At 31.1% G+C, this 22,327-nt stretch overlaps 1 protein-coding gene across 2 annotated transcripts; it reads left to right on the top strand.

The window, feature by feature from the left end:
* Positions 1 to 10,416: 10,416 nt before the first annotated feature.
* Positions 10,417 to 22,055, top strand: LOC134726999 (N-acetyltransferase 9-like protein). Of its 2 annotated transcripts, none has more exons than XM_063591388.1 (8): positions 10,417 to 10,482; positions 13,836 to 13,998; positions 14,638 to 14,747; positions 15,528 to 15,584; positions 16,345 to 16,425; positions 17,166 to 17,225; positions 18,626 to 18,720; positions 21,572 to 22,055. In XM_063591388.1, exons 2-8 carry the CDS (start codon positions 13,922 to 13,924, stop codon positions 21,683 to 21,685), a joined length of 594 nt encoding a protein of 197 aa, XP_063447458.1. In that variant the 5' UTR covers positions 10,417 to 10,482; positions 13,836 to 13,921; the 3' UTR covers positions 21,686 to 22,055. The 2 variants fall into 2 exon arrangements, with proteins under 2 accessions (XP_063447458.1, XP_063447457.1); XM_063591387.1 differs by having other exon boundaries at positions 10,448 to 10,574.
* Positions 22,056 to 22,327: the final 272 nt, after the last annotated feature.

Raw genomic sequence — 22,327 nt, 5'->3', positions numbered from 1 at the left:
GTCAGTTGTTCAATTGCCTTTGACAGATATTAAATTAGATGGAATCTTTGCAGAATGATGGTCGATGCATGATATAAAAAGCTTTAACTGTACTTAGTTTTCTTCTTGTTTTAAGATAACCATAATTAACCTGTCAAGCACCACCTTCTCTCATCTTATCACATCTACCTTAAACTTTGTTCATTAATGGATCCCTACAAAATGAGTGAATGTACACATGAGTAGAATAACCAAGCTAATTACATTGTGCTTTGTTTTCACATTGTTAGATTCTAATAAACAAATATATTTGTATATGTATATGTATCTGCTAGTCTTCATAGAATGAAATACTGTTTTATTTGGAATAGTATTAAAACAGTACTGAAACATTTTACTTTAATGCAAATATTCCTTCCTCAAATCTTAAAAACATATATAAAATCAAAAATAAAATTGAGAATGGAAATGTGGAATAAACCCTACTTTTCTTCATAAAAACAATTATCAACATAACTACAGGTGGCACGGTAATATTTCCTTGCCTTTTTAGAATTTTCAGCACTTTCTAACATGGCCTAAAATTCTGCATACACAGATAACTGAAGAAGTTCCATTATAATATTCAGAAAAAAATTTGAAAATGTATCATGGCCGTTTACTCTATTTTTTTGTTATATTTATAAACCTAAGGCTACTAGTGCTTTCATGTCTTTTGTCATGCAGTGAATACAAATTTAAAAAAAATCTATAACAATAATTTTTACCTGCATGTAAATATATTTCATATTTTTCAACACCTAAGTAATCCCTCAGTTTGGGAAAGTTTGTTCAGTAGATAATGTATTCGTTGTCCAATCACACAGTTCAGATACATTAACTTAAGTAGGTACACAAAAGAACAACCTAAATTCCGGAATGTAAATACTACAGAGTCACCTTATCAAAGATATCACAAACTTGAAACCAGTCATGACCATTATGATGCATAGACTTCTTACTAGGAATCATATTACAATGAATTATACAAGTCTGCACTTATCTCTTACCAAGAAAAAAAGATTATAGCCCTACCCCAGCTGGCAAAGGAGAAGTTCCAGTTAGGGCCGATTTTAGCCCTAAATTTCAGGTTCATCTGAAGAAAGATTGTGCACACTTTTTAAACACTTAAGTGTTTACCTTAGTAGAATCAATTAATTTGTGTTAAATATTTGGACTGATTTAGTCGTTAAAGACGCTCAAATTCAAGCTTAAATCTTAAAAATCTATCAAATATGTCATAATATGTCAGTTTTGAGATGATTTTTGTCAAAAATGAAGGTGGCTGCATCTGTGTTCATTCTCAATCTTTATCTTTGTTATATATTATCACCAAATACAACTTACATTTAAATATTAAGAATGAACGCAAATGCGGCCACATCTATTTGCTACGGAAACTGTCTTTAAAAGAACTTAAATGCTCAAATTGTGAAGACTCAGTAAATTAGCATGACTTATGAAGCAAGTACCAGATACATGTCCATTTTATTGTCAAAAACAGCCCATATGTATATAACAGAATTATTCTACCTTGCAATAAATGGCTAACAATTCTGTAAAACTGCTATATTTTTGGGCAAAAAAGAGGTCTTACTTAACCTGTTTCTCTCACTTTTTTTTCTTCTTACCACTCTTACTGAAGGAGTAGAGAAACACCAAATATATGAGATTTCAAATCAGCACAGAAGTAAAACATGGTGATTCATGCAACATTATTGGACTGCCAACTTTATTTCTAGTTGATCTGACTGAAAGAAATAGTATAACACCAAATCATAAAAAAAAGATTGTAAAGGACATTCCACATTTTATAGTATGCCTTACATTCCTTTAAGCAGTTCTTGATTATGTAGGCAACATAACAAGATTCTTTAAATGGCAGTAAACTATTATTCTCAAATCTTTTTGACAATACATGTACTAGAATATATCTCTAAGTTGACTGTGTTTTATTTATTTATTTCGGTGAAAGTTGCCTTGCAACATACTCAACCTTTCTGTGTTTCTTATAACTGGTTTTGGGTTGCTAGTAAAATGGAAAGTAAAATAAAACTTCAGGAGTTGGTTGGTTAACACAAGATTCTTTTTATTAAGTTGGTACTCGACACCTTGACCTAAATTTGTTTGGCTCGTTTAATTTTCATAAAATTTTGACAATTTGGCCATTTGACAAAAATAAAACATTTCAAAAAATTTGAACGAACAACTTTATCAGAAAAAAAAAACATTGGTTATATAGCAGTTAAACAAACATTATTTTTTATTTTCTTAGATTTATGGAAAAATTTTGATCAAAATATTAAAAATGAAAATTTAAATTGATTACAAATAGATAAACACATCCGATTATTTCCGATTATCATTTTTTTTTGTCATATAGCTATACAGTAATTGTTTCTTGTGATACGTATAAATGGTGAATGTTGATCGAAATATGCAAGTACTTATTTTACGACCTTACGTAGGTTATAAGAATAAAGGATAAACAAGAAGCAGTAGTATGAGACGAGTCTCCATCCAAGTTGCAATGTGTAAAAAGTAAACACTGAAAGGTCTAAGTAGGGCCTTACACAAGGAGCCTTGACTCCAACCGCACAGCAAGATATAAAGGGCTCCAACATGACACTATAGTGTTATATAGTTCAAACAGGAAAACCAACAGTCTAAACTAGGAAAACAAACGGTCTAGTCTATATAAAAACGAGAAACATTATTAACCGCATGCAATTAATAAAGTGCCCAACAAAGTGTTGATATTAAAATAAAACTTGCATCTACCAATTTTTCAATTAATACAATGACCAAAATAGTGTTGATATTAAAGCAAGACTTAAATCTACCAAATGTTGAAACCCCTTCCTTTAGGCAGGCAAATTGGTCTGCCAAGAAATTTTAAAAGATACGTCTTAATGTTAATTTTTCTATTGCAGATGTCAACTGTCATTCCAAGTCTATGTAATGCTTTAGTTTTTGAACTGTTGAAATAATTTGGCTTCGAATGATCAAAATTAATGATCGCTAGGTCCTGCAAATATCTCGCAGTAAAATAATTCCAAGCATAACTATATTCAGCGCGCCTAGCTTTTCTGTTAATTTCCTGTAAGCTGTCATCTTTATTGTCAATTAATTCACCTCTTTCTAAATCATACATCGACTTTGAATTTATTATCAAAACTGTTTTACTTATTTTCATATTAGATACAAGATTGTCTTCAACTTGAATCCCAGGAATTGAATCTCGACAGGGCACGTACATTCGATAATTATGTACACGCTCAAGCAACGGAACTAATTCTAGGACCACAAACTCGCGCACACCTTCATTTTGCTCATCGAAAGAAACATATGTGTCATATTTCCACTTTATTCGTGCTTTGTCACAAACGCCATTTATTCTTCTACGAAGGATCGCCAGTTCGTATCGAAAATGTGACAGCATAAACGGTAATACTATTAAAACAAAGACTAATATAAAAGCGTAAAGGATTAAATAACGGTAAACGATATCTTCATCATCACAGTCTTTGAGTATGTTAAACATTTCTTCAAACGTTTTGTTGACGTAATTACTACAATACAGTTTCCAATTATCTGACGAATTCTTATAAATCCTCCATTCAGTTATCCATTGGTTATCACAATTGCACGGAATACCTTTGATTCCAAATCTAAAAACATCTGGGTTAAGTTTTTGTACTGACTTCGGTAAATATTTCAATGAGTGGTCCTGTATTCTCATTTCTGTAAGTCTGCCCATTTGGTTAAAATTATCGGCTAAAACTGCTATTGGATTATCATTCAAGTCTAATACTGACATTCTCTGGAAATAATCTTTAAAATCCATATTTCTGATATGATTATTTGATAGATTTAAAACCAAATCAAAATTATATTTAAATTCTGGAACAACATCTGGAAAACGTGTACAGTTTTGATTCGAGCAATCCACGATGATCCTTGTTTTACTCGGCTGCATCGTGCATTGACAATGACAGTCCTTTGTTTTAGTACAGTTATCTATAACGTCGCACTTCATCATGTTTCGGAACGTTTCATTAACCCATACATCTTGTATAGTAATGTTAACCAAAGGTTCGGGAGAGTTACAAATTGATTCGTCGGCTCGTTTTCTATAAAGACGTTGGACTACGTCAAGAGTCACGCCAAGAAATATACCGAGATTGCAGTCACAGTTATAGGCTGATCCATAAAATCGGTAATCTCCACAAGGGAAATATTTTCCTATTTGTTTTATTTCTATGTGTTTACAAATATACGAAATAGGGTTGTCAGATAAGGATAAATTGTTCGCAGTAAAACTTCCACATGCTATTTTTGAAACGTTGCCAAGCTGAAAATTTTCCTCATTTGTTATATCAATGTGATGCTTATTATTGGAATATACATTGTCGCAAATAACTTTGTTAGGCATAAAAATGTTTGTTACGTCCAGCTTTCGAAGACTATTACTCCCAAAATTGATATTTAATACATGAATGCTTCCAAATAAATTGTTTTCTATTGAAGTGATTATATTTTCTGAAATATCAACGACTCGAAGATATGTAAGGCCGACAAAAGTAGCATTTGATAAAAAATCAAGCTTGTTCCTTTTTAAAATAAACGTATCTAGTTGTTGAAGACAAGATATATTACCTATTTCAGTAAATCTGTTGCCTGTGAAATCTATTAAGACTATTTCAAAATCACATATATTTTGTGGCATTATCCTCAAAAATCCATTGTGATGAGTTACTCCAAAAACGGTATGTGATATTGGTAGCGTTCTTAGCACTATGAGATAAGAATGTTTTCCTTGAACATCTGATATCTCTAATTCTAACGGAATGTATGATATATTGGAAAACATATCAGTTTGTCGCCATTGTGGGAACGATTTACACGAACAACATTGGTCAATTTCATCTTTGTTGTAATTTTTCGTGTAACATTCATCTGGACACCACAATTCTTTTGTTGAATCCGGATTCCAAAATATGTTATTCCCAAGCATGGTGTATACATCTTGTATCAGATGTAATGTTAATAGAGCATACAGACCGGATTTTCTCATAGTTACATCAAGCATTTCATAAAATGTGTACGACTATGTGCTTTATGGTGTCAAAATAATGCTCTTATATAGAAATAAGTGGGCCAGGAATTTAAATACATAAAGGACTGTTGCTTCTTTAATTACAGAAGTTGATACAAAATTTTACATAAATAATATTTTACTGTTTATTATATTGCATATAAGAAGAATTTATTGTTTAAAAGAATTAAATTGCGGAAGTTGTACATCTTTATGCAGTCGGGTTCAGCGTTTGGCCATTCATTCGTGACAAACGTTAAGTATTGAACAATTGAAAATATATTTCCCAATTCAGTTGCCAAATAACGTTATGATTTTTGTATTGATGATGATTTTTAACAATGATCTAATGTTCACGTAATCTCAAAAATATGTATTACAAAAGATCATATGACATAAATGTCTTATAAATTAAGCACGAATAGTACAGGCTGGGTTTTCCTAATTCTTTTAATGTCATCGAGATTAACTATGTTAAATCATTTGTAGGTTTCTTTGGTGTAAATATTTCTTGTGGCGAAAAAAACAACACACTTTAAACTGGACCTAGTGTGTATATTGTGATTGGAAATACAAGCCCTAGAATATCGTATCAACTTGGAGATATATACTCAGTATGTAGACGCTGCTGTAATGTTGCAACTAACAATTGGGAAGATAAAATCATCTCTTTTGTCGGAAAATGATTTTTGTTTTCACCCGACCATCATTGTCAATTCATGGATGTAAGTAAACATAAGAGGCAGACTTGACGTTATCTGTTGTATCCTTTGTCTCATGTTCTGTGGAATAGATGCGTTCAACATAGTCCCCAGATTATTGGTTACCAATTACAAGAACATTATCTTTTTAGCAGAAAGTGAAGTAAAGGGATATTGCTAACTTCTCTTGTTTTCTTACGAAGAAGATCATGCATTACGTCAGCCTCATATGGATAAAGGGTCAGGTGGACAAGATGAAGAATGCCGATATTTTGCTGAAAAGCACGTCCTCCATATGTAACATATATGTCGTCATTCAAGAAAGAAATGAAGAATTTTGATAATTTTAGTTTTGGAGACATGTTTGTTAGAACAACAATGATTTTTTGGCAAAAACGAGTATATGTATTCCTTTCTAAGACGAAGGTTTATCTACGTTAGTCATTCTTTTTAATGAAACAAAGCAGGATCAAATATTCAATTTGTCTATAAGTTTGGAATGAGGGATAACTTGTGTAAAGTGTAGAAAGGTCAAATGTTTAATACTTTGCATGATGAAAGTGTCTTAGATTGTTTGATACAGATCTTTTTTGTTTTTATGGTATCCACATCTGATTCACGCTACCACTAGCCTTACATAACCTAACATCATTTGAGATAACAGAACTAAGTTCAGATATATTTGGATCAGAACTAATTCTAACCCTCCAACATGAACATGTGTATGTGCTTGTCGTAAGTCTTGACCCCACAACATGTTGGTGGTATGGGCCGTAGTCTCAAACCATAATATGTTAATGAGCGTGGTCAAAATCTAAGCTATTGACAAGTCTCAACCCAACAGCAGGTTCATATGCGTATACCATATCTTAATCCCACAACATGTGTACACATGTACGTGTCACAAATCTTATTTACATAACATGTTCTTGTGCTTGTCCGAAGGTCTTATATCCAAAACATGTCCATATGCGTGTCTTAATTCTTAATCCACAGCATTTTCATATGCGTGTCCTAAGCCTCACCCACAACATGTTCATCTGGGTGTCTCAGATCTTAACCTTTCAACATGTTCATGTACATGTCATAAGTCTAACTTAACAAAATGTTCACGTGCTTGACCAAACGATAAGTTTCAACTCCAAAACATGTTCATATGTATGCCTCGAGTCTTACTAGTTATACCACAAAAGTTCAAGTTTATCTACGTAGTCTTCCCTACATAACACGGTCACATGACTGTGTCAAGTATTATTCCCACAAAATTTTGATGTATAGGCTCTAAACCCAACACAATGGTTCGTTTTAAGCCCACCAGATATGTATGTATGTGTTCCAAGTCTTAATCCAACAATATGGACATATGCTTGTCCCAAGTCTGAATCCCACAGCATGTGCATGTGAGTGTCCCTAGTCTTCACCCCACAGCATGTTCATGTGAGTGTCTAAGGTCTTAATCCAACAGCATGTTCATGTGAGTGTCCCAGGTCTTACCCCTTCAGCATGTCCCCTCCCCCACAAACAATTAAGGTTAAAATAAATAAACTTTCCTTACACGTTAAGATAAATATTTCAGCCCCAAATATTCAAAATTTTGATATATTTTTGGTTTGCTTTAGTCGCTACATTTCCAAAGATATACAATAGTAACAAATAATTCAGTGAAAAAATGTTCGGATGCATTATATTTATAAAGTGTAATTCTTAACAGAAGCATTGTCAGTGGTTGCAACTGGGGAGGGGTAGTGTACTTCCTCCTCCTTTTCATAATTTTCAGTGTTGATAAAATACCCCAATATAATTTGACTACGCTTGGTAGAAATTTCACTATTTTGTTTTACACTGAACACACCTCATCTTTCCTTGGATCCATTCTAGTTTGACTGTAATACTTTTATACTTTTAACACCTTCTGTTTCAGCTTGTCAATATGCATATTGGTCAAATATGGAGAGTTATCAAGTATCTGCTTAATAAAAGCTCCTTAAAATTTAGACAACTGGTGTGTATCCACATACATGTATATCAGAAGATTTTAATACCTGTTGATGCAAAACGTATCCTTGTGTATTTCCAGCTTTTTGTAAGAAGTACAAAATTGCAAATTTAAATACACCAGTTTTTAGTCTATAGGAAAACCTGAACATTTCGGTCCCTTTTGTGTACTCTGATGCTGAATATACTATGTTTTGTTCAAATAGGACCAGTAACATATGCAATAAGACAGAGAAAACAGTTTATTGAGCAGGTTTAAAAACAAATTTAAATGAGAATTTACGTTTTATTCAAACTTCACATATGTATTTATTTTTGATAAACATATGTTTGTCCAAGTCATCTTTTTGAATAAAAACTGCATTTGTGATACCATAGTGATGACTAAATTCAGGCATCTGACACTACAACTTTCATATTAATTTATTAATTCCTGAATATTGAATTGATAATACATTAGAAAACTGTTAACTGAGTTCAGTCAATTTACAAACATCAAGAATCATCTTCTTTTTTCAAAAGTAGATTTTAGTATATTATAGAAAAAAAATTACAATTGATTCTAAATATACATATTACATGTAATGTTAACAATAACGAAAATCTTAACTGAATTCAGTCACCGGCACTAATATTCATTAACATTATAAAGTACATGGGTTTGTACAGTAGAAATATCTATACAATATATACATACAAATTTTAATTTAAGTCTATGACTGAATTCAGTCACATACTATTATCTTTATGCCTCATACATTATGGTATTTTCCCTGTTTTAGCCACCTCATATATGTTAAATAAGTGATTTTGTAGTTTTCAGATATTAAAACAGATGGTCTCTAAGTTGTTTATTGCTTATATAGAGCTTCTTCTACCTGCAAAGAAATTGTTTCTTAAAATTTTATGTAATTTTTTGTTTTGTTTTTTAAATGCGTATATATTTTACCTCTAAAGTATACTAAAGACTATAAAGACAATAGTTATCTTTATATATGAATATCTAGACGCTTACCATGGTCATTTATTGGATTCAAGCAAATTAAAACTTATAAAAATTAGTTTAATTTGGAATGGTTGTTTTGAGGGGGTACACTTTACATCAAATATAGTTGACGTTTGGCTTAGAGTTAAGAAATGAACCACAACATTCTTCAAACAATTTACAAAAAACAAATTTTAAAAAATCCAAAATATCATTATCATAAGTACATAAAAAATCTATAAAACTTATCCGTACAGTTTTCAATCAACCTTTAACGATGTTCATTGTCATTTTGCTTATATTCTTTTGTTACCTATTCTGACTTCAAACTCAGGATGTTTAGAAGTGATTTTAACTACAACATATATATATATATAGCTACATGTGTTTGTTTATTGTACATTGGATAGAGATGTAGAGGCAGTGGTGAGCAGGGGGGATCCAGCCATTTTAAAAAGGGGGGTCCCAACCCAGGACAAAAAGGGGGGTCTAACTACATGTCCCCATTCAAATGCATTGATCGGCCCAAAAAAAGGGGGTTTCCAACCCCCGGACCCCCACACCCTTGGATCCGCCAATGTTGATATCTCACAAAACATGTTTATCCCTGCTGCATATTTGTGCCTGTCCCATACCTTTGTTAGCCTCGTTATACCTTATGTCTCAGATAATAAGAATTTTGTCACAGGCGAAACAAAATTTGATAACTTTTCGGAAAACTATAACCTTTCATTGCATACGTATATAAATCTTCCATATGATTGGAGATGACAGACATTAAAATCTTCCATGAGGTACGAAATGGTATAAATATCACACGGTTTCACAAGGTTTCTAGATGAGCATGTACTCTTGTCAAATGTAAAACAATCAGCTTTCCTACGCTTCTATTCATCACTTAGAATGTATTGATTCTGGATTTTTTAGCGGTCTTTAGAGTATAACAAACAACTCTTAAGGTGGTTTCATATTTTTTATCAAGCTATAATGATCTATAATCTAGATTTCGTAATTATTAGTTGACCATTTTTTAAATTTTTCAACATGTCAAGGTAAAGAATCTCAAATTTAATCAAAATAATTAAGCATGTATTCTTCTTTTTGTGGTTTAAAGTTTCTTTAGATAAATAAGTTGCTGAAAAAATATAATATACAAATATGAACAATATCAAATTTTCACATTATTTTTTCAAACGGTCACAAAGCTTCAAATTTGCAATTCTTGAATAAAAATGCATGAAAAAAACCCTACACATAACACTTCGGTTTTGTACATTTCATGAGCAGAAGATTATAAAATTAAGTCAAATACAAACTTATAACCCCATCAAAGTATCATACCTTACATAAATTTCAAGAAAAACAACCAAAAACTGACAAAAAAAACTCATTTTCGCAAAAGTTATCTCCCCTTCTCATGTAAATTTCCGTAGGAAATTAAACATGCTTATTTTGAGTGTTCCTCAAGTTAGATTTTATGGAACTTTTTTTCTGTGTATATAAAGGGCATATTGCTATAGATTAGAACTGAAACATTTTCTGTTGCAATTATGTTTGAGGTAAATCTTATTATCTTTGACTGGACTATATCCGTTATTGTTTCGTTGCTGTTCCGTACCCGAACTAAATTTACAATTGTGCTTTCGTATTCAAAATGAAAGTAGACAAAAGTTGACGTGAGCATGGTAAGTTGAGCTTAAAAACACACAATCCAGGAGTCTCAATAAAGATCCTGCCCCCCTCAAATCTGAACGTAGAAAGAAAACAAGTCTTAAAGGTATTTTAAATGTATTCATTTTCAAAATTGATGTTTATTCATGTTATTTTTTTTTCTCTATTGTATTTTTCACCTTTTTCAAATGAAATATATTTGTTACATCTACATGTATCATGCCAATATTTACATTTTAAGTGTTGTCCAATAAGTGTATTATTTGTGTAATAGGAGCTAGATTGATTTGTAAAGCAAATTTGCTTGTTTCTGAATCCTAAACTTTCAATTGTTTCAATTGTATCATCAAAACTGACAGGGCAACTCTTCAACTACAGTACTGCACTTATATATTCCTATTATAAGGCATTACAAAAAGATTTGTTTTGTACATTGCCATATCTGCAGACCGGAAAAAAGAAAGCACTCAAAAACAGGTTCCTTTATTGTTTTTAAACAGATATATCATGTTTAGGAGGGGTATTTGCGAAAAATACCAGTTGAGAGAATGTTAAAATTCGCGAGCTTTTAAGGCGAGGGAAATTCATTCTCAAGACAGGCATTTTTCGCAAATACCCCTCAAGAACATACTATATATATATCTGATTAATTACACCGAATTTTAATGTAAAGAAACGCATTGATGATCATGATGTTACAAGCGTCCAGTCCGATAGAGTATTTTTGGCAAATACCACGGCAGAGAGGGTAAAAAAGTCATATCACTTTTGCAAATACCCTGGCGGAGTTAAAAAATTAACGATATTCATTTGAAAACAGTAAATTGGTGAAAAAAAACACTGGCTATCAACCAATCAAAACCCAGGATTCTTACATAAGGTGTAATTAAATATAAAATGCAAACAACTATTAAAATGCATTTACTGTAAATTCAGAAATTATTGCGAGGTTTTTATTATTGTGAATAATGCGACTGAGTTGTAAACGCAATAATTAAAACTTCGCATTTTGTAATATTTTAACTGAATTAAGCATGACTTTTCTCAAAATTGTAAAAATTAAAATCTCATTCAAGTGTAAAATGACAAAATCGCAATAATAAATGCACGCAATAATTTCGGAATTTACAGTATACATGATCTAGCTGCAGAACCGTAGCTCTTATAGGTCCTTATGTAATTTTTTGACTATTTGTGCACCGCAAAATAAAAAATAAATAAAAAAGGACCATGAGAGTTACGGTTCCACAGCTATACATGATCTAGTCCCAGGCATGCCTTGAAACTTTATGCACACTGGTAAGTCCTAATTACTACAGTAGATTTTTGTGGTATGAACAAGGCCATATTTGTCAAATTCATATGATTAACCTTGAAATCTAAGACTATTATTTATAACTTGTAACATAACAAAATGTGTTCTCAATGGTTATAGCTGTCTCTGATAAAACCTTTACAAGAAAAAAAACCAATGCAATCATAAATGTGCATTAAGACTTATAGAACAAAGCAGATGAAATATTTATGCCAGATCCTGCTTTCTGTTTTGTCAGATTCCTGTATCCCGCTTACACAATGTTACACTTTGTACGTAAGCAATTCTTATTTTTTTGTCATTTCTTAGGTCCCGCAAGACCTCATTTCCTGTTTTCACGCCACAATGATTTGACTTTCGCGTGTCACGCTTACAAAAATCGGCAATCCCGCGTCAGGCTTAGACCCCAATGAGACCCACCTCAAAGGCACATGTTCTTGCATTAATATTGCATATTAAGTTTAGTAAACCGATTCAAACTTTCTTAGGTGCATAGGTTAGTCTTAGATTTTATGGTATAACTATATAATTTCCATTTGATTTTACAAGACCATAATTACAATTCCTTTTGATGAACATTTAAAATCTAAGACTATTACAATTTATATCATAACATAATGTGTTTTAGAATTCTCTGATAAAACCTATACAAGAAAAACAACCATGCAATCATAATTGTGCATTAAGACTTATAGAACAAAGCAGATAAAATATTTATGCTCAAAGGCACATGTTCATGCATCAATATCGCATATAAGTTAGTAAACCGATTAAAATCGCTAAGCAGCTCACACTGGGATGACAATTTACCTAGAAATTGAAGGTCAAAGAAAATCTTAAGGAAGTGATAGAGACTTTATAATGCTTGAATAACAAGGTCCCAACTTTACAGTGCTTAATGTCATATGATGCAAAGTAATCCCTTCCAGATTCTGAATCTAGAGCAATTTTATGATTTGGTTGTCTGAAGCAGCCAAATCAGAAAGCAAAAGTTGTTATTAAATGAAAAGATTTGTTTGCTTATTCTTGAAATTATTGAACCAATCCATGCATGTATACTATAATAAATCCACTATGGATATTTCTTACTTCCTTGTACATTGTATTTGGTAATGACAAATAATATATCATTCAGTGATTGTTGGAAGCAAGTTCTGCATAATGACTTTCCAGATTTTTGCAAAAGTTTACCAGATAGTATCATTCATGTCATCGACTGATTCAAGTATATATATAAACCTGATAAAGGAGTAGGTCCGGTAAGGACCGATTTTGGCCTCAAATTTCAGTTTCATCAGACGAAAGATTTTGCCCACTTTTTAAACACTTAAGTGTCTATTTCATTTGATTCAATTATTGTTTGTGAAAGATTTTATCTCTTTTAGTCATTAAAAACGATCCGATTTAAGCTGAAATATGAAAAATCTACCAAAATATATGCGAAAAAATGTCACTTTTCAGATAGTTTTTGTCAAAAATGAAAGTGGCTGCATCCGTGTTCATCCTAAATCTTTATATATGTTATGTATTATCATCAAATACAACTTCCATTTCAATGTTTTGGATGAACACAAATGCGGCCACTTTCGTTTTACACGGAAACTGTCTAAAATTTAACTAAAATGCTGGAATTGTGAAGATTTCAGTAATTTAGCATGACTTAATGGTGCTAGTACTCAATATATGTGCATTGTATTGTCAAAAACAGCCAATATTTATGTAGCAGAACCATTCTACTATCCAATAAAAAAACTAAAAGTTTACATTTTAACAATTTTGTAGAACTGCTATATTTTGGAGCCAAAAAGGGCTCTTACCGGACCTACTCCTTTTTGATCTTTTTTGAAGTATCATCTGAAATTAACCAAAATAGACTATAAAAATGTTGAAAGCTGGGCTTGAAAGAAATAAAGTATTTAGAGAAGCGGGATACACAACTATATTTGGTGTAAGCCTTACCAATATTAATTCTATTTTTCTACTAGATGAAAATCTGTTATGAAAACTGTGGGAAGAAAGACAACTCTATTTTATTCTTCAATGATTTTTCAGATTAACACAACATATGTAAACCAAAATGGATATGTTGACAATGATAGTTTGACTTACTAAGAAAGGCAACTGCTCTTGGGATCAACATGAGGAAAAATCAAAATGTGAAAATAAAAGGCGAGAAAGTCACACTTATTCCATACGAAGCTCTCCATGTACCCAAGTAAGACTTTGTTATATGTCTTTATCTTGCAATTGTTTAATTTACCACTTGATTTGTGCTTTCAATTTTTTTTAATTTTATTTATTACATGAAATTATTATTAAGCATCAGTTATGCTAGCTGAGTTGGTAATATTTAAACATGACACTATCTGCTTTTCTTAATTTCTATATAATTGTTTTTATCACTGTTATACTGTTAATGGTTTCATGGTAGCATGTATGCTCTTCCAAACATTTAAAGTTAATATTGGGAGCAACAACTGGATTTCTCTAAGTCAGAATATTGTATGCATGTGAGATAACATGTATTTATGCTGACTCTGTGACTGGATTTGTTACACATTAAGCTGGGTATTACAGCTATATTCCTAATGCATGTAGTTTTAAGTTTCTGTTAGCTTCCTTGCTTTGCAGTGTTTGTATAAATGTTTGCTCAAGCATTGTAATTAAGATTGACATCTGCCATCAATAGATAGGTGGGGATTCAGCTTGTATAATGTAATTGGATGATTAAACAAATATTTTTACAAACAAAGCAAGAAGGCCAACCAAACCTGTGACCAACATACATTAGGAAAATAGCTGTAAGGTATTTTTGTTTTTTAATTGGTATAATGTTATTATGATATTTATATAGGTACCATTCTTGGATGCAAAGTGAAGAATTACAAGAGCTGACTGCATCAGAACCATTGTCATTGGAAGAGGAATATGATATGCAAAGAAGCTGGAGAGAAGATGAAAAGAGTAAGCACTAAATTAAAACCAATGGTTTTCGCCATTTTGTATATTTCAAGATATGATTGTGTTATGAATAATGTAGACATTTACCGTACTTTTACACTTCAAAAGTTAAAATTCATATATAGATATAAAAATATGTGGTATGAGTGCCAATGAGACAGCTCTTCATCAAAGAAACATTTTATAAAAGTAAACCATTATAGGTCAATGTACAGTCTTCAACACAGAGCCCTGGCTCACACTAAACAGCAAGTTATAAAGGAACCCAAAAAATTACTAGTGTAAAACCATTCAAACTGGAAAACAAACAGTCTAATCTAAATGAAAAAAAAAAAGAAACAAAAAACAAAAAACACTTGTGAACCACATCAACAAACAACCACTGCTGAATATGTCTTCTTTTTGTGAGATATTTATATTTTTATAAATCTGTTGACCATAAGAAGTATATATATACCAAAAACATAAGCATGCAGCATAAAGACTTGTCATCTCAAAGTCTGAATAATGTGTCACGGTTTGGTGAAATGTCTACCTTCTGGCTGCTGCCTTGGGAATTAGCACATCAACAATTTAGCATAGCTTATGGTCAAGTACAAAGCAGGGTTAATATTCATACTACATTAACATTTTCTCATCATGCTCAATGATATGTATTTTATTTGCTGCCTGACATTTAACCGCTTTCATTATTCTCTTTAGCATTGACATTAAAGTCTTGACTTCATAATAATTCTGAAACAAAACATATATCAACTAGTTGTTTGTATTGTTTACTTACAGAATGTACCTTTATAGTTCTACAAACTGTGGGTGTTGATGAAGAACAAGATGAAATAGGTATACAAACATTTTAATTCATTTTTATCATATGAATAAAAAGAAACGTTGGGGGATATACATGATTGGTCAATAAATAACCACTTGAAAAGCATGAAAAAAATTTAAAGAAAAGCATTGACCATGATCAAGGGCATATATTAGGTGTTAGTTATATGTCCTTGCCATGATGGGATGTCCATGTTAAAAAGCAATTATAATTTTCTTTTTGAACATTAAAGTCAAATTTAATTAGTTTTATTTGGAAAAAAAGTTTGAAAAAGTCTGGTATTAATATCCCCTTTAATATCTTTAGTTTTGACATATAAAACTTTGTTATAATTTAAAAGGGTTAAGTTGAGTGCCAATTACAGGTTGAGATTTATTTGAACAAATCATTCTTGAGAAAGTACTGTGAAAAATGAATTTCAGATTTACAAGTTTCAGTAGATACTGGGAAATAGCCCTTTTTAAATTACCAATTGTTTTTATGCTGTTGTACTAACTGTATTACTGCCTATAAATAACAAATTTAAATGAGACTGAGCATATTTTCTTGTGCAGGATCTGACAATAATTTAGGCTCTGAATGCATTACATATTTATTGTAAAAATACAATTCTAAACTCTGTGATTACACCATGAAATTTAACAACATGTTTTTTTTTTCAATAAGGTTTATGTGTATGCACTACCTAGGAAAAGTTTCTGTTGGAAAAGAATAAAAGATCTGAATATGATTTATAAAAAAAAAAAGTAGCACCATATTTTGTATTTATAGGCCAAATGATTGGTGATGTTAATATTTTCTTCAATGAAGAGGAAGATTTACACTGTGGGGAAATAGAAATTATGATTGCAGGTGATATTTCCATATTATTATTATGAATATTATATAGGATGCAAGCCAATTTATAAAAATACTGATAAATAAAAACTACAATAGGCACTTGCACTTTTGTCGCCTAGATGGCTATTAATAAATTTTATATGAGTAAAATTTTAAATTTTGAAATCATAAAATAAAAACTTGTATTAACTTTCCACTTTCCTATTTAAGAGAAAACATTGGGAATGGCTTAAAGTATGGGAAATTGTTTTTTGTTTCATGTGAAAATACAAAAAAGTTGTTTGAATCCAAATTCTATCAATAAAATTTCCCTTTTTTTAGTCTTTATGTTGTATTGTTTTTTCCTCAAAATCATGATCAGTGGTACATACAATATTAATGGTTGCATGAAAAGTTATCTCCCCTTAAACTTATTTTCTCCCATTAAAATCCACTGAATTTTGAACTGCATTAATAAAAAGACCTGATGATTTGTAAGTCAGAATTAAAGTATATAAAAAAATTGATATACTTTTAGTCAGAATGATTTGTTTTGATTAAATGACCTATTTATTGATCTTTTGAATTTTGTATGGCCTTGGCTTATTTGTCTGATGTCATCACGTTTTTTACATTTCCAATAAAAAAAAATAAGATTGAATCTAAATAACATATATTTATGTTTTTATGATTGTAGATAAAAAGAGGTTGAAATCTCATTAGTATCATATTTTTGCATATTTTGATAGAACACGTTATGATATATTTTTTAGAACCAAAGGCCAGAGGTAAAGGTTGTGGGAAGGAAGCCTTGTTTTCAATGATGAGATATGGTATGTTAATACAAAATTGCAGGATACAACAAGATAAAGAGGAGAGAAATTTTATAACAACCAACCTGTATGAGGCTTATAATGGGGGTACCTGTATGACAAATCAGGGTGAGACACTTGCCAAATGATGTTAATAGTATTTTGTGGTGCATGACGATAAAATGTAGACTTTCTATTAGACAATAAGAAATATATTGATTTTGACGAAATATGCTTTTTTTTGGTCAAAAATATAATGGTAATGATAACTGTTTGAGACCTCTGGCGAATCATGATAAGGATATTTTCATGAATCACAGCAAGATTTAACCAATTTGATGCTTACAGTAGAAAAAAACCAAACGCCTTTTGATGACTGACGGTGAAAGCCATTCCTTTCCTCCAGGATAGGAGGTCTTAAAGTTATAAAAATGAAAAGTTACATGAACTATAGCTTCCTCAACCAATAAAAACTGACCACCTTAAAATAGACAACAGTGCTGAATGTGGTGTAAAACAACAATCAATCAATCAATCTGTAATATTTGTTTTTATGACCCATTTATGGGCATTATGTTTTCTGGTCTGTGCATCTGTTTGTCAGTCTGTTCATCCATCTGTTCTTCCATATGTCTGTCCATTCCTCAGAACGTCTGTCCTGCGTCAGGTAAAAGTTTTTCGCAAGGTGGTTTTTAATTAAGTTTTAAGTCCTATCAACTTGAAACTTAGTACACATGATCCTTATATTATGATCTTTTTAATTGTAGTGCCAAATTAGAGTTTTTACCCCAATTTCAGGGTCCACTGAACATAGAAAATGAAAGTCTATTAGGGCATCCATGTACTATGAACACATTCTTGTTCATTCATTTTTATGCACCACATTGCCTACTAAGGAGCATTATGTTTATCTGTCTGTGTATTCAACTGTTCATTCTTCAGTCTTTCCCACTTCAGGTTAAAGTTTTGGGTTAAAGCTTATGGACAAGGTAGTGTTTGATGAAGTTGAAGTCCAATCAACTTGAAACTTTGTACACATGATCTCTATAATAAGATCTTTCTAATTTTAATGCAAAATTCGAGTTTTGATCCCATTTTCTTGGTCCACTGAACAAAGAAAATGATAGTGTATTGGGGCATCCTTGTACTATGAACACACTCTTGTTTTATTGTCAGCTTAGATTCATAAACTTGCTACTCATGACTAGCTTGTACAAACCAGGGTTTTTTTCATTTCTTTTTAATGTGCTATGGTCCTGAATGTCCATTGTAAAGTTGTCTCTGTGATTTTAACAGCATTTATTTAATTTAAAAAAAAAATTGTTACCATTTTGAAATTTAAGCAAAAAAGTTGTGAAGTTAGTAAATATAACAGAATGGTTTTTTTTATCATAATTATCTGTACTTTTATCTGTTTTCAGGAATAGAAGAACTTAATATGAAGAGATTTACAGCAAAAATTGGCATGGACAACAAACCTAGTTTGGCAATGTTTAAAAGTATAGGATTTAGTGAGGTTTGTATAAGTTTATCTTCTTTTTATATGCTGGGACATTTCACAGTAAAACCAATATCCTTCTGTCCACCCATCAACACTTTGTCATCTCAAATCTGCTCCAACAAATTCTCATGATTTAAAAAGACAAAATTAGTGTTGATGGAAGAAATCTTTGATTCTGAATATGTTTGACTTTTGCTTAAGAGTTGCAGGACTTTAATCATTACATTTCAGACACTTTTTTCACATTTTGTACACTGACTCCTGTATTCCTGGATAGATTTCTTCCAAACTTTACATTACTGATCCCTTTTGATCATTTTTCAGCTTGTATTTCCAGAGTTATGATCTTTGATTGTCAGATTAAAGTACATTTTTCACATATTGTACCATAACTTAAGTTTGGATGGAATTTTCTCAGGAAAAATATTTCTAATCTCTAGTGAAAAATTTGTTCTCAGCAAATGATTGGTTGAAATTTTATTGTGATGTTAAATTTTCTTTGTTTCTTTTGAATTTTCCTATTGTGACGTCATGAAAAAAGGCAACCATGCCTGATGACGTCACATAAAAGTACACAACTTTTTCAAATCTTTCAAAAAGGAGGATAAAAATCATTAGAGAAACAGATTCCAGCACTATAACTCATATATTATGATATTTCTGCACTCTCGACAGTTAAATTTTAATTATTTAAAAAGCTCGGGAGAGCCTTGCCCTTTAAATATTAAAATTTAACTGTCTCGGTTGGAGAAATATAGTAACACACTTGTTGCAGTTGTGAAATCTATATATAATACTAGAAACATTACATATATATTTGATCCATATCTTTTCCATTACCAGAAATTCTCTTTCACTATATTCTTTCTTACATCATTTAAACATTTAATGGGCTAAAGTAAATGGATCCCTGCATCTTTAAACTGATATAGTAATTGTGAATGCTTAACATTTTTTAAATATTTGTCTTTATTCAAAATCCAACCCTGGTTAAAGACATCTACTAATTTTAGCATTTAAAAACAGTTATTGAAGCAGTCGCCAAGAAGTTATCCTAAATAAATTATTATCCCTAACCTCAACGTATTGCTGTAGATTTTATGCCCAAAGAAAGCACACATAACGTCAAATAACATCACCTAAATCAGACACTTTGACGGGAAAATAATGATAGGAATCAAGACTAATGTTTGAATTGGTGAACATAATAAAAGGTTCAATTTAAAAAGATTCTGAAATGTTATTTCAGGGTTATGGGACTTTGACTGTCAGATAAATAAAAGACATTTTAAAAATTTCATTCACTGGCTCTAGTGTGCTTGGATCAATTTACTGCAAACTTAACGCTGTTGTTATGATTATTAAATGCAGATTCACTTTTGATTTTGTAAATTTTCTGGTGTATCATTTTAGAGTTATGGAACTTTTTTAACAGTCATATTCAATGCAATAATTATTTTTATATGTCTAAGGGTAGCCTCAGACATGTTTTTCCACAGAGCTATTTATTTACTTATGATTAAATCCATTAAATGACCCGTTATATATTCTCAACAATTTCAATATGCAAAAAAGAAGTGTTTTTGGCACACTTTTTTCATCTGTTTATAATGATGCACAATATTTAAAATATCGCTAAAATTTATTTGCTATCTAATCCATATAGACAGGCACATGTACATGTACACGGAATACACAGCTACTTTTGCATAGGTACTATTTCTGTACTAAAAATATGTAGTACTGGAAATTTAATTTTAATATTTAGTACTATTCCTTTACTTTAAAATTATTGTAATATTTAGGTAATTGTATTTTACAGTACTTCATTTGTACTAAATATTTTGGTACACAAATAATACAATATTTCATGTTTGAAAATCATAATTTTAAGAGATTTGATATAGAAAAACTTTCAAAATGCTCAAAATGTAACGGTAGTAACCAAAAATCTGTAGTACCTAAATTTCAAGTACAAATTAAGTACTGTAATATACAGGTACCTAAATATTACAATAATTTTAAAGTAACAAAATAGTACTGAATATTAGAAGTAAATTTCCAGTACTACATATTTTTAGTACAGAAATAGTACCTATGCAAAAGTAGCTGTGTAGGGGTTAAGACTTGAGACAGGTACATGTTGTAGATAGGTTGCACCTTGGAATCGGCATATGTTCATTATGTTTGGTAAAGACTTGGGACAGACACATTGACATAAAATTAAGATTATTATATAAAAAAAAGATGTGATATGATTGCCAATGAGACTCTCCACAAGTGACCAAAATGACACAAAAAATCTCAATTATAGGTCACTGAACAGCCTTCAACAATGAGCACAAATAAGACTTAAGACAGGTATAACACTTGTTAGAAGTTTAAGACTCCAAACAGGCATATACATAATTTTATAATGTTGTGTGAAGAATTAGGACAAGCACATGTGCATGAAGTTTGGTTAAGACCTAGAAAAGGTCCATGCTCATGTTGTTGGATTAAGACTTGGGACAGGCATATGTGCTTAATGTTGGGTTAAGACTTAGAACAGGACTATGTACATGTTGCTGGGTTAAGACTTGGGACATGCTCATGTACATGTTGTCAGATAAAGACTTAGTACATGGACATGTACAGCCCATGTTAATGGGTAAAGACGAAAAACAGACACTGTCACACATGAATATGTTGTAGGCTTTAAACTTTGGACCAGCACATGAACATGTTGAAGGGTTAAAATCTTGTTTTAAAACGCAACCTCTTTAAATTTTCATTCTGTCATTTTAATTGATTTTATCATGTCTAACTTCATATTTACCTAGTACATAACTATATGGAATAAGGAACATACAATTTCTGTTTTCAGATATCCAGGAGTGAAGTGTTCAGTGAGATAACTCTAGAACTAAATATTGATGATGACTTTAAGAAAACTCTGTATGACAAAACAAATATGTTCCAAATCTTAAACTACAGATAACATTAAATAAAACATAGTATGGATATAGCAGTACCAGGGGGAAAGGACGAAAGAAAGAGCTAAAAAAGTCTTTAAATGAATTTCAGCAAACATATTTATGTTGTGTTTAATTGACAATACAATCATCAACAAAATAGTATAATTTAGATGTAAAAATATGAAAAAAACTGTTAGTTTTTAACATTCTGAGGATTTGATAAATGCTATAAATGCTAAGTACTTATTTAATTGAATAGTATAGTCTATTAACAGCACAAGCATAATGTATATTGTGATGAATTTCAAAGGTTCAGAGATGACATTTTTATGAAAAAAAATGTATTTTAAAATGTCAGAATTGTTTTTTATAAATCAACTATTCTGTTGCAAAGTTGTTTCTATGTTTTGGTCCTACACTAGTGTTTGATACTTTTTGTTGTTGTTATTTTTGTATTTTAGTTATTTTATTGTTTGGCATTAGCATTTTTCTAGCTTTTGTAGCTTGACTGGGTTATAGAAATTTCTCTTGACTCCTTACATCATGTTAGAAAAATAATGATTGAGAGAGGGGTATCTTGGCTGCATGAGAGATGGACAGTAAATATATGCATCCACATTTAGTTGAATTATCGAAGTTAATCTGATGTATTATGTAGGAATAGT

Source organism: Mytilus trossulus, chromosome 7 (assembly GCF_036588685.1).
Source record: "Mytilus trossulus isolate FHL-02 chromosome 7, PNRI_Mtr1.1.1.hap1, whole genome shotgun sequence".
Taxonomy (NCBI): Eukaryota; Metazoa; Mollusca; class Bivalvia; order Mytilida; family Mytilidae; genus Mytilus; species Mytilus trossulus.
The sequence above is the reverse complement of the archived record's forward strand: the minus strand, read 5'-3'. Positions and strand labels throughout refer to the sequence as shown.

What these genes read in the sequence shown, in the direction of transcription:
- LOC134726999 (XM_063591388.1), top strand. Translation starts at nt 13,922, where the DNA reads ATGAGGAAAAATCAAAATGTGAAAATAAAAGGCGAGAAAGTCACACTT. An exon ending in CTGGAGAGAAGATGAAAAGA is followed by an intron (nt 14,748 to 15,527) that starts GTAAGCACTAAA and finishes GTTTACTTACAG; the next exon opens with AATGTACCTTTATAGTTCTA. An exon ending in AAAGTATAGGATTTAGTGAG is followed by an intron (nt 18,721 to 21,571) that starts GTTTGTATAAGT and finishes TTCTGTTTTCAG; the next exon opens with ATATCCAGGAGTGAAGTGTT.